A 15,517-nucleotide genomic window follows, 5' to 3' on the forward strand; every position below is an offset into this window, starting at 1 on the left:
TTATAATAACTGCTCGTTAGTTTTGTGAAACCATCAAATGTAGAATAGCATGGTCTGCAACAGTTTTAGCTACTGGATTGTATCTATCTAAATCTAAATTAGTTTCTAATGAAAGTTAGTGTTTCAGATTACGCTTTGATTTGAGTTTAGTGCAATTCTTAATCCATTTTCGACTTGTCATTTCCTTCTTCCTGTCCCTGCTTTCACTGTCTTCACCATGGACTATCATCATCCACCCTACCATGCATGTAATCCTCCACAGGTATTTGGTGCACTCAGTTTTCTACCATTTTCTTTCCTCCTTTCAAAACTCAAGCTGCCTGATGACAAGAATGATAAATAGAAAAGATAGAATGTCTGTTGTTGCCATTTGAAGAATTGAAGATGGAATTATTGCAAAACCCAATTAATCTGAACTCAACCATGTATTTTTGGAAGAACTTTAGATTAGATTAGATTACTTACAGTGTGGAAACAGGCCCTTCGGCCCAACAAGTCCACACCGCCCCGCCGAAGCGTACCCACCCATACCCCTACATCTACATCTACATCTACCCCTTACCTAACACTATGGGCAATTTAGCTTGGTCAATTCACCTAACCTGCACATCTTTGGACTGTGGGAGGAAACCGGAGCACCCGGAGGAAACCCACGCAGACACGGGGAGAACGTGCAAACTCCACACAGTCAGTCGCCTGAAGCGGGAATTGAACCCGGGTCTCCGGCGCTGTGAGGCAGCAGTGCTAACCACTGTGCCACCGTGCCGCCCACAATTGCAGTTGCAGTTCATCAGCATCTCTCTCACTGTAATATAGCGATGACATAGAAACTCAGGCTAACCCTCTGAGGATGGGTTCAAATTCCATCACAACAACTGGCGAGATTAAACTTATTTGAAAACTAGTCTCAGATGTAATGACCATGGAACTCTGATTGTTATAAAAATCCATCTGATTCACTAACATCCTTCATGGGAGGAAAAGTGTCATCCTTACTTTGTCTGACCTACAAGTGACTTCAAATCCACAAAAAATGTGGCTTAATCTTCAGTATCCTCTGAAAAGGCCTAGCAAAACACTTCATTTAATGGCAGTTAGGAATAGGTAACAAATGCTGATCTTGCCAGTGCAACCAACATCCCACAAAAGAATAAAATGCGTACATTCAGCTCTTCTCAATGTTCAGTTTTCTACTTTTTGTCAGTTTTTGGCAATTATTCATTGAACCATAGCAAAGAACCATATTTCAGGGAGAGAGTAAACAAACCTTGAGTCACAGGGATCAAACCTTGTGCTGTTGGCAGTCATGCACAATCTACACACAAGCTAGCTAGCTGGGCTAATTAGCAGCCCCCTGACCCCTGCACATATTCACAGGCCACTGATGATACTGAAACATAGTGCAATTCTGGTAAACAACAATTCTCCCACACCTGTAACTAAGTTAGAGCATTAGTGTTTGCATAATCACCATAAATGAACTGCACATTGATTATATTCCAGCAGAAATAGCCATTTAAGAGCAGGTTATGACTGTAGATAACATGAAAAACTAGTTGTCAATGAAAGAAATAACCAGCTAACTAGGTCTTATGTCATCACAAACTGGTGCATAAAGCACATCCTCCACATTACCCTCACAGGCACATTATCTTTTATGCTATATTGTATATAATAACAATGATAATGGCACAAGCAATCTATTTACAATAGTTTGACATCCGAGAAAGCAAAAATATTACGTTGTCTTGTTATGTGAAGTAAATCAGTACTTGTAGATGAAACAAGAACATTTCCATGCTAAACATCACGCACCCACCTCGTAGCCAAACTGCAATTCATCCGAAGTCAACATGATGATATCATCATCAATTGCCAGGACAGCTTCAGTTTCAATCTCATCATAAGGAAAGAACCTATTACTCAGTTTGTTTTCTTTGGTTCTTACAACTTTGAGGGGTACTCCGATCTTGGGCCACAGTGACTCTGGAATAAGAAACAAATTAAAATCTTAAATTTAATTTCTTTATTTAAACATTATAAGACAAATAAACCACTGTATTTGCCAACAGATGTTTTTGTTCACAAACCCTTTCCTTTATTTAAAATAGCAACCACAGTATCAAAATCATAACTTTAGTGAATGGCAATTTGAGTCATGAAACAATACTTGCTGTGAATGCTAATACTTTGAAGGAATTTCACTGCTTCAAGTTTGTCACAAGTGGCAGTAACTTTACAGATACAGACACTGCAAATTCCAGGCTCATTTCCTGCTATGGGTTATTGCCTCAAGATAAGTTTGCAAAAATTCTTTCACAAAGACATTTTAGTAATAACTTGAAAAGTACCTTACATATCAAATCTCTATTTAAGAGAGGATATCAGGCTGTTGTAGGCTTCCATGAATGAATTTAGTTTATCCTATAATTTAAGCTTTCTTTTTAAGTGTCTTTGTTTGCCTTTCATACATTATAGATTTCTCTCAGTCTTCCCTTCCCCACTTTTGAGAATAATGTTGACAGTCATGATTTCAACTTCAAACACGAGTATGGCTGGCTTACACCCCTGTAGCAAGCCCTGCAAGTTGTGACAGAAGGAACTCACGTTTCACTAAATGTAATATTTTCGGGATCTTGCAGCTGTGTGCTCTTTCAATCTCAACTCCCTAGGCTTTCAAGGTTTTGGTCGCGAAGCTACACTTCTTCCTGTCACAGCAGTCAGAATCTAGTAGCTGCAGGTTTGTAAAATATAAATGGCAGCAACAAATTGCTATTTAATTTTATGAGATTACGAGCACTGACCAACCATATTAGTTATTAATGCATTTATACTAAGACGTGAAATGACCCGATATCATATTTTTCATTTGTTCATGGGATGACGGCATCGCTGGCTTGAGGAGCATTCCTTGCCCATTCCTAAATGGTCAGAGGGCAGTTATGATTCAACAAAATTGCTGTATGTCTGGAGTCACATTAGGCCTTCCCTAAAGGACATGAGCGAACCAGATGGGTGTTTACATCAATTGCCATTAAGCCAACATTTTGTTCTTGATTTTTCTTGAATTCAAATTCCACCATCTGTCATGTTCCCTGAATATAGTCTAGTGTTCTGGATTACAAGTCCAGTGACATTCCCCCTACATCACCACCTCCCCAAGAGTCTGCTGTGGTTTCAAGTTAAGTTGAACAAAGATCAAACTAGGAGTGGCCAAGTGGTTACACAGCAAATACCTATGAAAAATATCACAATACTACTCGTGGCTTATTAGATTAGATTCCCTACAGTATGGAAACAGGCCATTTGGCCCAACAAGTCCACACTGATCCTCTGAAGAAAAACCCACCCAGACCCATTTCCCCTGACTAATGCACCTAACACTATACGCAATTTAGCATGGCCAATTCACCTGGCCTGCACATCTTTTTTTGGATTATGGGAGGAAATGGAGCACCCGGAGGAAACCCATGCAGACATGGGAAAATGTGCAAACTCAGACAATCGCCCGAGGCAGAATCAAACCTGGGTCCGTGACGCTGTGAGGCAGCAGTGCTAACCACTGAGCCATTGTGCCGCCCCTATTCCCAGTTCAATTATTTTGTAGGTTTTCTTAATCAGGATGGATAACCATTTTTGCGTCTGCTATTTATTTTCTCTGCCAATTCCTCATTTATGTCGAACACTGATACAACCCTGAAAACAGACTGGGACAATTTAATGGTTAACTGTCAATCAAATAAAACAATTGTTTGCGAATGAAAATCCGGGTTGAACTTTCTTACCAAAACTAAAATAACTTCACTTGAATGGGTTTCATAAGTATCATGTCAGACACCCTCCTTGAAGTACATTCTTTCTAAGTACTTTAATCAAGTGCCACGAGTATCACACATTTTAAAAAGTGATTACAAAAAAATCTTCATCAACTTATTCTTTATTTCTGTCTTTGGACTAATGTTCCACCAGTTTGTTTCTAATGCTTGGGTAGAGAGGTAATACTAAAACAAAAAAACAAATTTCCACTTTTAAGACACCATTAATTGGTTTCCTTACAAATTATCTCAAAACTACTAATCCCATTAAAACCATACATGTACCATGATCATCCATGAACTGTGAGATGAAAAAGATCCATTCTTCCACATTAGGTTCTTGAAGAGATGCTTAGAAAGCAAGGTTCAACAAGTTTGCTTGCAGTTGTCCTAATGACCCAGTAGAAAAATGCACCACTGACATTGTATTCATCTATATTAATCAAGAATCTGCCATGTTCCATTATGATATGTGCCAAATCAGCTGTTCTCTAATTAATTTTTGGTTTCAGGGAAATCATGGTTGGTAAATACTCAAATACTGGATGTAACGAGGAGGGTAGATAAAGGAGAACCAATGAATGCAAACATGGATTTTTGAAAAGCATTCAATAGCATATCTCATACATCGTCATCACACAAGATAAGGATAGGGATAAACTGGACATTTTTAAGTTGGCAAGTTGTAATCAACAGATTCCTGATGAAGGGCTTTTGCCCGAAACAACGATTTTCCTGGTCCTTGGATGCTGCCTGACCTGCTGTGTTTTTCCAGCAACACTCTAATCTTGACTCTTATCTCCAGCATCTCCAGTACTCACTTTCTCCGAGATTGCCAAAAAGACCACCACTGAGATCTTGGCTATTTACGATCTATATTCATGATTTAAATGGAAAGATTAAAAAGCAAAGTATCCAAGTTTACTCATGAAGCCACATTGGACAATTAACTGCGAGAGGGACACTAAGTGGTTTAAAAGAGACAGACAAGCTAAAGGAGTGTACAATTAAGTGGCCAATTATTATGCCTCACTGGAGTAGCACGCTATTCCTGAACTGTCAGAGGTTAAAGATTTTAAAAAGTAAGCAGAATCCCAAATTACCTGACTTTCAGACCGATGTTGACAGAAAGCATGGACCAGGTGCCTGTACTTAATTACTATTTTTTTGCAAATAAATAGATTCTACCTACAGATAAACAAAGTTATGAACTGTCAGCATATAACCACTAGTTAAAACTTTAACTCATACACATGCAGACAGGATGTTATGGGAGAAAGATGACAGATTAACAGTCCCTGTCCATGGGGTTTACTGAAATAACACTGTTTCTTGGTCTTCCTTCTCTGAACGCTTTCTATTGTTTGCAGGAAGCACAAGATGACTGATTTACACATGTAAAGGTGTTAATTAATTAAATGCTACAGCTTACAGCAACTGCTGGTGGAAAATGAACTGGTTATCTTCTGGCTTACAGTGTTCTTTTTCTGCAGAGAACAAAGATAATTTCTGAGATTCCAAAGATTTGATAGGCTTCTCACTACTTTGCTCATACTCCTAAGCTACTCAATTACCTGAGTGTCAAGCACAAAGTTTAGAGACACGGAAACAATAGACAATAGACAATAGATGCAGGAGTAGGCCATTCTGCCCTTCGAGCCTGCACCGCCATTCAATATGATCATGGCTGATCATTCCTAATCAGTATCCTGTTCCAGCCTTATCTCCATACCCCTTGACTCCACTATCTTTAAGAGCTCTATCCAATTCTTTCTTAAAAGAATCCAGAGACTGGGCCTCCACTGCCCTCTGGGGCAGAGCATTCCACACAGCCACCACTCTCTGGGTGAAGTAGTTTCTCCTCATCTCTGTCCTAAATGGTCTACCCCGTATTTTTAAGTTGTGTCCTCTGGTTCGGCACTCCCCCATCAACGGAAATATGTTCCCTCCTGCCAGAGTGTCCAGTCCTTTCATAAGCCTATACGTTTCAATCAGATCCCCTCTCAGTCTTCTAAACTCAAGGGTATACAAGCCCAGTCGCTTCAGTCTTTCCGTGTAAGGCAATCCTGCCATTCCAGGAATTGACCTCGTGAACCTACGCTGCACTCCCTCAATAGCCAGAATGTCTTTCCTCAAATTTGGAGACCAGAACTGTACACAGTACTCCAGGTGTGGTCTCACCAGGGCCCTGTACAGCTGCAGAAGCACCTCTTTGCTTCTATACTCAATCCCTCTTGTTATGAAGGCCAGCATGCTATTAGCCTTCTTCACGACCTGCTGTACCTGCATGCTTGCCTTCATTGACTGGTGGACAAGAACACCCAGATCTCTCTGAACAGCCCCTTTACCTAATTTGATACCATTGAGGTAGTAATCTGCCTTCCTGTTCTTGCCACCAAAGTGGATAACCAGACATTTATCCACATTAAACTGCATCTGCCATGCATCTGCCCACTCACCTAACTTGTCCAGGTCACCCTGTAATCCCCTAACATCCTCATCACATTTCACCCTACCACCTAGCTTTGTGTCATCAGCAAATTTGCTAATGTTATTGCTGATACCATCTTCTAGATCATTTACATATATTGTAAAAAGCTGCGGTCCCAGCACGGATCCCTGCGGTACCCCACTGGTCACTGCCTGCCATTTCGAAATGGAGCCGTTAATCACTACCCTTTGTTTCCTATTAGCCAACCAATTCTCTATCCAATCTAGTACTTTGCCCCCAATCCCGTGCGCCCTAATTTTACTCACTAACCTCTTGTGTGGGACTTTATCAAAAGCTTTCTGAAAGTCCAGGTACAGTACATCCACTGGATCTCCCTCGTCCATCTTCCGAGTTACATCCTCAAAAAATTCAAGAAGATTAGTCAAGCATGATTTCCCCTTCATAAATCCATGCTGACTCTGTCCTATCCTGTTACTATTATCCAGATGTGCCGTAATTTCATCCTTTATAATAGACTCCAGCATCTTTCCCACCACTGAGGTCAGACTAACTGGTCTATAATTTCCTGCTTTCTCCCGCCCACCCTTCTTAAAAAGTGGCACAACATTAGCCGCCCTCCAATCCTCAGGAACCAACCCCGATTCTACTGAACTCTGGAAAATAATCACCAGCGCATCCACGATTTCCCGAGCCACCTCCTTCAGTACCCTGGGATGCAGGCCATCAGGTCCCGGAGACTTATCAACCTTCAGACCTAACAGTCTCTCCAACACCAAATCCTGGCAAATAGAAATTCCCTTAAGTTCAGGTCCTTCAGCCACTGTTACCTCAGGGAGATTGCTTGTGTCTTCCCCAGTGAACACAGATCTGAAGTACCCATTTAATTCCTCTGCCATTTCTTCGTTCCCAGTAATATATTCCCCTGCTTCTGTCTTCAAGGGCCCAATTTTTGTCCTAACCATTTTTTTTGCCTTGGACATACCTAAAAAAGCTTTTACTATCCTCCTTTATATTCTTGGCCAGTTTACCTTCGTACCTAATTTTTTCTCTGCGTATTTCCTTCTTACTAATCCTCTGTTGTTCTTTAAAAGCTTCCCAGTCCTCCGTTTTCCCGCTTATCTTCGCTAAGTTATACTTTTTCTCTTTTAACCTTATATGTTTCTTTACTTCCCTTGTCAGCCACGGCCGCCCATGTCTCCTCCTGGGATCTTTCTTCCTTTTAGGAATGAACTGATCCTGCATCTTCTGCATTATACACAGAAATATCTGCCATTGTTCCTCCACGGTCTTCCCTGTTAAGGTATTAAACCATTGAACTTTGGCCAGTTGCTCCCTCATAGCTCCATATTTCCCTTTATTCAACTGAAATATTGTCACTTCAGATTGTACCCACTTCCTCTCAAATTGCAGATTGAAGCTTATTGTATTATGGTCACTACTTCCCAATGGCTCCTTCACTTCGAGGTCACTGACCAATTCTGGTTCGTTACACAATACCAGATCCAGAATCGCCTTATCCCTGGTCGGCTCCAGCACCAGCTGCTCTAAAAATCCATCTCTGAGGCACTCCACAAAGTCTCTTTCTTGAGGCCCGATACCATCCTGATTCACCCAGTCTACCTGCATGTTAAAATCCCCCATAACAACTGTAGTAACATCTTTGCGACAAGCCAATTTCAGCTCCTGATTCAACTTACCTCCAACATCCAGACTACTGTTTGGGGGCCTGTAGATGACTCCCATGAGGGTCTTTTTACCCTTAGTGTTTCGAAGCTCTATCCACACTGACTCTACATCCCCTGACTCTAGGTCCGCCCGCGCAAGGGACTGAATATCCTCCCTTACCAACAAGGCCACCCCACCCCCTCTGCCCGTCAGTCTATCCTTACGATAACACATGTAGCCTTGAATATTCATTTCCCAGGCCCTGTCCCCATGAAGCCACGTCTCAGTTATCCCCACAATATCGTATCTGCCAATTTCCAAAAGAGCCTCAAGCTCATCCACCTTGTGTCTAATGCTTCGTGCATTCATATATAGAATTTTTAATTTGTTACTACTCTCACCCTTCCCCTCAACCCTTATTTCACTCAACTTTACAGCATGATGCCTTTTCCAGTTTTCTGCCTCCTTGATACAGTTGTCTTTCTTGACTTCTCTTGTTCTAACTACCCCTTCAATTTCCTTTTTAAACATCCAGCTTGTCCCCTCCCCCCCGCTACTTAGTTTAAATGTAGCGGTGTTGCAGCAGAAAACCTGCCTGCCAGAATGCCGATCCCTGTTCTATTAAGGTGCAAGCCATCTCTCTTGTAGAATTTATGGTTACGATAAAATATACCCCAGTGATCCAAGAACTTGAAACCTTGCTTCCTGCACCAGTTCCCCAACCACACGTTCAAGTCCATTATCTCCCGGTTTCTGGCCACACTAGCCCGAGGAACTGGAAGCAAACTGGAGATAACCACCTTGGACGTCCTGCTTTTTAGCCTTCTTCCTAGTTCTGCGAAGTCTCGCTGTAGTATGTTCCTCCTCTTCTTCCCGACATCATTTGTGCCGACGTGTACCACCACCTCGGGCTCTTCACCCTCGTCCTTGAGGATGTCCTGCACTCTGTCCGCGATGTCTTTCACTCTAGCACCAGGAAAGCAACACACCATCCTTAAATCCCGTCTGCTGCCACAAAAACCCCGGTCAGTTCCTCTCACGAGAGAGTCCCCTATTACCACGGCTCTATGTGATGTCCGACTCTTCCGCTCTGCTTCTGCGGCAACTTTTGATTGACAAACATGGCCGCCTTGCGAACTGGTAGTGTCATCAGACTCTACTGTTTCCAAAAGCTTCAACTTGTTCCTGACAGGTACTTCTCCCGGCGTCTCTTGCACCTGTCTCCTCTCTGCCTTCCTCATCGTCTGCACTCTTCTGGCATGATTGGTGTAATAACATCACTGAAGGTCTTGTCCAGAAAGATCTCGTTCTCTCGGATGAGCCTAAGGTCTTCGAGTTCTTTCGTCAGTGCTGCAATATGCTCGGTCAATTGCTGAATGTGCGCACACTTTCCACACATATACGAGCCAGACACACCAGAGTCGTTGACTTGCCACATCAAACACGTAGCGCACTGAACCAGCTGAGCAGTCATGTCTTCACCCTCTTCAACTGTGGCGTAATCTCTTTACTCAACCTCTTTATCAAGATTCCTGAGCTGAAGCCTCACTCTTCGATCTAAACTTCCTTAGACCCGTCTTCCTATGGCAACTCTGTGGACTCTTAATTAAGGTTAGAGGAGGAGGGAGGGAGGGAGACCCTACTTTGTAGGACCTGGGGTTTAGAACACACCCACTCTAATAACAATCACTTACCTACCCGACCAGCTTTGCGCTCCGTCTGAACTTCCGCCCAGCTCCCGCCGCTCTCTGCTGCGAAAAGACCGTTGGCGTCGAGGTAAGTTCTTTATATAACAATCACTTACCTACCCGACAAATGCTACCCTGGCTGACCCATCGTCTCAGCATGCTCCTGCCCCACTGCCCCTAAACGGCAAATGCTGGAATCTAAAGTAGACAAGCAGACAAATGGAAGAAGACAGCAAGCCAGGCAGCATCAGGAGGTAGAGAAGTTGACGTTTTGAGTATAACCCTTCTTCAGGACTGACTGGAGGTAGGGGTGTGTGTGTGTGTGTGGGGCGCAGATGGGGGGGGGGGGGGGTGGTGGGGAGAATGGTGCAAACCAAAGACTGTCAAAGAGAAGGCCCTTGCGGAAGGTAGAGAGGGGCGGGGACAAGATGATGTTCTTGGTGGTGGGGTCTAGTTGGAGTTGGTGAATTGTTTAAGGATGATGTGTTGGATGTGGAGACTAATGGGGTGGTAGGTCAGGACAAGGGGGATTCTGTCTTTATTACGTTTGGAGTGGGGGAGGCGCAGGAATTGGGAGAACGGGATGGAGTTCTTACAGGAATACTGGGTGGTAGGTGGTGTTGTCCAGGTAGCTGTGAGTCTGTGGATTTGTAGTAAATGTCCATCTGGAGACTGTCGCTGGAGATGGAAATGGAAAGGTCAAGAAAAGGGTCCAAGGTGGACCAATTGAATTTGAGGGCGGGGTGAAAGTTGTGGGCGAAGTCAATGTAACTCCAGTTCAGCCTGGATGCAGGACGCTACACTGATACAGTCATTGATGTAATGCTGAAAGAGTTGGAGCAAAGTTCCTGTGCAGGTACTGAAGAGAGACTGTTTGACATAGCTGACAAAGAGGCAGGTGTAGCTGGGGCCCATCCGAGTGCCCATGTCCACCCCCTGGGTTTGGAGGAAATGGGAGGAGTTAAAGATAAAGGTATTAAGGGTGAGGACCAGTTCAGCCAGGCGGAAGAGGGTAGTGATGGAGTGGGATTGGATGGGTCTTTTGGAGAGGAAAATGTGGAGGTAGAGAAGTGCTGGTAGCCGGGGAACTGAATGTTACTGAGGAGATGGAGGGAGTGATTGGTGTCATGGATGTAGGTGGGAACCAAGGGGGAGAGGATGGAGTCGAAGTAGGACAAGATGAGTTCAGTGGGGCAGGAGCATGCTGAGACGATGGGTCAGCCAGGGTAGTTGGGCTTGTGGAGCACGGTAGAACCGGACAGTGCAGGGCTGGGGGACTATGAGCTTGGAGGCAGTGCAGGGAAGATCACCGAAGGCAACGAGGGCACGGACGGTGCAGGTGATTTTGGCATGATGGGTCGTAGTGGGGATGTGAGCAAGGGGAAGTTAGGACGTGATGTCAGACAGTTGGCATTCAGCCTCTGCAACATTGAGGTCCATTGAAGACAGGCAGAAGGCCTATGCAGTCCTCTCAGACTCAAATCATTAACTGTTTCTCTCCTCACAGACACTGTCAGAACTACTGAGTCTACATTAGATTAGATTAGTTTCCCTATAGTGTGGAAACAGGTCCTTCGGCCCAACAAGTCCACACTAACCCTGCGAAGAGTAATCCACCCAGACCCATTTCCCTCTGACTAATGCACCTAACACTATGGGCAATTTAACATGGCCAATTCACCTGGCCCGCACATCTTTGGACTGTGGGAGGAAACTGGAGACCCGGAGGAAACCCATGCAGACACAGGGAGAATGTGCAAACTCCACACAGACAGTCGCCCGAGGCCAGCATTTTCTATTTTTTAAATCAAATGCCATTTAACAGTGTTGCTTTGAGTATACTGAATGAAATAGCCACCTGGGTCACAAAGGTCCAAAGATGTACAACACTGTGAATGAGGAAATTATGAAAATTAAATTGAAATAAGACTTCCTTTATCTGATACTTCACACTCCTTTCAATAAAACCGAACATTGTATTTGCCTTCTTAACTTCTTGCAACACATACATGCTTAATTTGTGTTTCTTGTCAGAGAACATATCTTTCTGAATCCCAACATTTGAAGTTTACTCACTGTTTATAAAATTATTCTTACTACCTAAGTAAGTAGTCTCACATTTCCCTCCATTAAACTTGATGTTGCAAAGACTGGAGCTGAGGGGCATAAGTGGAGATTCAACTGGCAACAAATGGCTGATTGGTCTGTAGATTTGTGACCAGTTATAATAGTCATACAGCACCCTTTGCTCAACTGGTCCATGCTGATCATGTTCCAAAAATAAACCAGTCCCACTTGCCTACATTTGGCCCATATCCCTCTAAATCCTTCCTATTACGTCCTTATCCAAATGTCTTTTAAATGTTCTAACTGTACCTGCATCCACCACTTCCTCTGGCCGTTCATTCCACATATAAACCATTCTGCGTGAAAACAAAGTTGGTCCTCATGTCCTTTTTAAATCTTTCTCTCTCGCCTTAAAATATGCCTCTTAGTTTTGATGTGGGGCATGTGAGTAGGAATATGAAACGGATATAGAGAAGCCATGAGATCTCTGCAAACTGAAGTGCTGTCTGCACTAAAAAACATTTTAAACATTTTTCTTCAGCATTTAATTGATAAATCAGAAACTTTTACAATAGACAATAGGTGCAGGAGTAGGCCATTCTGCCCTTCGAGCCTGCACCACCATTCAATATGATCATGGCTGATCATCCTTAATCAGTATCCTGTTCCTGCCTTATCTCCATAACCCTTGATTCCACTATCCTTGAGAACTCTATCCAACTCTTTCTTAAATGAATCCAGAGACTGGGCCTCCACTGCCCTCTGGGGCAGAGCATTCCACACAGCCACCACTCTCTGGGTGAAGAAGTTTCTCCTCATCTCTGTCCTAAATGGTCTACCCCGTATTTTTAAGCCGTGTCCTCTGGTTCGGCACTCACCCATCAGCGAAAACATGTTTCGTGCTTCCAGAATGTCCAATCCTTTAATAAAAACACGATGGAACCAGTCAGAGAATCACAGACTCCCTACAGTGTGTAAAGACTCCATTTGGCCATTGAGTCTGCATCAACCCTCTGAAAAGCATCTCACCCAGAACTCTGCTCTACTTTATCCTCATAAGCCTGCATTTCCCATGACTAATTCACATAGCCTGCACATCCCTGGACACTATAGGACAATTTAGCATGACCAATCCACCTAACCTGCACATCTTTGGACTGTGGGAGGAAACTGCAGCACCCAGCAGAAGCCCATGCAGACAGGGGAAGAACGTGCAAGCTCCACACAGACAGTCGCCTGCGGCTGGAACTGAATCTGGGTCCTTGGCAATGAGGCTGCAGGCTGTACCACCGAACCACTGTGCTAGCCACCTGGTGCTTCTTGCAAACAGAAAGCATTCAGAGAAGGAAGGCTAAGAAGTAATGTTCTGATCAGCACAACAGCAAATCCTGAGAACAGGGGCCACTGAATTCCTTTCCCTATTTTTCCCTTGCCCATAACACCCATGTTTTTCCCTGCCTGTATCAGTACGTGTATAGAACATAGAACATAGAACATAGAACAATACAGCGCAGTACAGGCCCTTCGGCCCTCGATGTTGCGCCGATCAAAGCCCACCTAACCTACACTAACCCACTATCCTCCATATACCTATCCAATGCCCGCTTAAATACCCATAAAGAGGGAGAGTCCACTACTGCTACTGGCAGGGCATTCCATGATCTTACGACTCGCTGAGTGAAGAACCTACCCCTAACATCAGTCCTATATCTACCCCCCCTTAATTTAAAGCTATGCCCCCTTGTAATAGCTGACTCCATACGCGGAAAAAGGTTCTCACTGTCAACCCTATCTAACCCCCTAATCATCTTGTACACCTCTATCAAATCACCCCTAAACCTTCTTTTCTCCAAAGAAAACAACCCCAAGTGCCTCAGCCTTTCCTCATAGGATCTTCCTACCATACCAGGCAACATCCTGGTAAACCTCCTCTGCACCCGTTCCAGTGCCTCCACATCCTTCCTATAGTATGGCGACCAAAACTGCACACAATATTCCAGAAGCGGCCGCACCAGAGTCTTATACAACTGCAGCATGACCTCAGGACTCCGGAACTCAATTCCTCTACCAATAAAAGCCAGTACGCCATATGCCTTCTTCACTGCACTATTTACCTGGGTGGCAACTTTCAGAGATCTGTGTACATGGACACCAAGATCCCTCTGCTCTTCCACACTACCAAGTAGTCTACCATTAGCCCAGTAATCCATCTTTTTATTACTCTTACCAAAGTGAATCACTTCACACTTAGCTACATTGAACTCCATTTGCCACCTTTCTGCCCAGCTCTGCAGCTTCTCTATATCCCGCTGTAACCTGCCATATCCTTCCTCACTGTCTACAACTCCTCCGACTTTCGTATCATCCGCAAACTTGCTCACCCAACCTTCTAACCCTTCCTCCAGGTCATTTATAAAAATGACAAACAGCAATGGTCCCAAAACAGATCCTTGCGGAACACCACTAGTGACGGCACTCCAAGATGAATCTTTGCCATCAACTACTACCCTCTGTCTTCTTCCAGAGAGCCAATTCCTAATCCAAACCTCCAACTCACCCTCAATGCCATATCTCTGTATTTTCTGCAGTAGCCTACCATGGGGGACCTTATCAAACGCCTTACTAAAATCCATATATACTACATCTACCGCTTTCCCCTCATCTACCTCCTTCGTCACCTTCTCAAAGAATTCAATAAGGTTTGTGAGGCACGACCTGCCCTTCACAAAACCATGCTGACTATCCTTGATCACATCATTCTTATCCAGATGTGCATAAATCCTATCCCTTATAATTCTCTCTAAGACTTTGCCCACAACAGAAGTGAGACTCACTGGCCTATAGTTACTAGGATTATCCCTACTCCCCTTCTTGAACAAGGGAACCACGTTTGCTAGCCTCCAGTCCTCTGGCACTACTCCTGTAGACAAAGAGGACACAAAAATCAAGGCCAATGGCTCTGCAATCTCCTCCCTTGCTTCCCAGAGAATCCTAGGATAAATGCAATCAGGCCCAGGGGACTTATCTATTTTCACCCTTGCCAGAATTTCCAACACCTCTTCTCTACATATCTCAAAGCCATCCATTCTACTTATTCGTGCCTCAGTATTCATATCAACAACAATGTCCTGTTCCTGAGTGAATACTGACGAAAAGTATTCATTCAGCGCCTCCCCAATCTCTTCAGCCTCCACACGCAACTTCCCATTACTATCCTTGATTGGACCTATTCCTTCCCTAGTCATTCTTTTATTCCTAACATACCTATAGAAAGCCTTAGGGTTTTCCCTAATCCTACCAACTAAGGACCTTTCATGTCCCCTCCTTGCTGCTCTTAGCTCTCTCTTCAGGTCCTTCCGGGCTACCTTATAACTCTCAATCGCCCCTATTGAACCTTCACGCCTCATCTTTACAAAGGCCGCCCTCTTCCATTTAACAAGGGATTCCAACTCCTTATTAAACCACGGCTCCTTCACACGACCCTTTCCTCCCTGCCTGATAGGTACGTACTTATCAAGGACACTCAATAGTTGCTCCTTGAACAAGTTCCACATATCAATTACGCTCTTGCCTTGGAATCTACTTTTCCAATCCACACATCCTAAGTCATGCCTCAACGCATCATAATTTCCCTGCCCCCAGCTATAACTCTTGCCCTGTAGTACACACTTATCCCTCTCCATCACTAGAGTAAAAATCACCGAATTGTGGTCACTGTCCCCAAAGTGCTCACCTACCTCTAGTTCTAATACCTGGCCTGGTTCGTTACCCAGAACCAAATCCAGTATGGCCTCACCTCTTGTTGGCTTATCTACATATTGTGTCAGGAA

At 43.9% G+C, this 15,517-nt stretch overlaps 1 protein-coding gene across 4 annotated transcripts in view; it reads right to left on the bottom strand.

The window, feature by feature from the left end:
* The window catches only part of ext2 (exostosin glycosyltransferase 2), a 200,346-nt gene that overhangs the window by 33,012 nt on the left and 151,817 nt on the right, over positions 1 to 15,517 (bottom strand). For all 4 annotated transcript variants that reach the window (XM_072592693.1, XM_072592690.1, XM_072592691.1 and 1 more), the window contains one exon: positions 1,820 to 1,986. In XM_072592693.1, the coding sequence (XP_072448794.1) occupies positions 1,820 to 1,986 (167 nt within the window). The remainder of the gene's footprint in view (positions 1 to 1,819; positions 1,987 to 15,517) is intronic.

This window comes from Chiloscyllium punctatum, chromosome 22, assembly GCF_047496795.1.
Source record: "Chiloscyllium punctatum isolate Juve2018m chromosome 22, sChiPun1.3, whole genome shotgun sequence".
Lineage (NCBI taxonomy): Eukaryota > Metazoa > Chordata > Chondrichthyes > Orectolobiformes > Hemiscylliidae > Chiloscyllium > Chiloscyllium punctatum.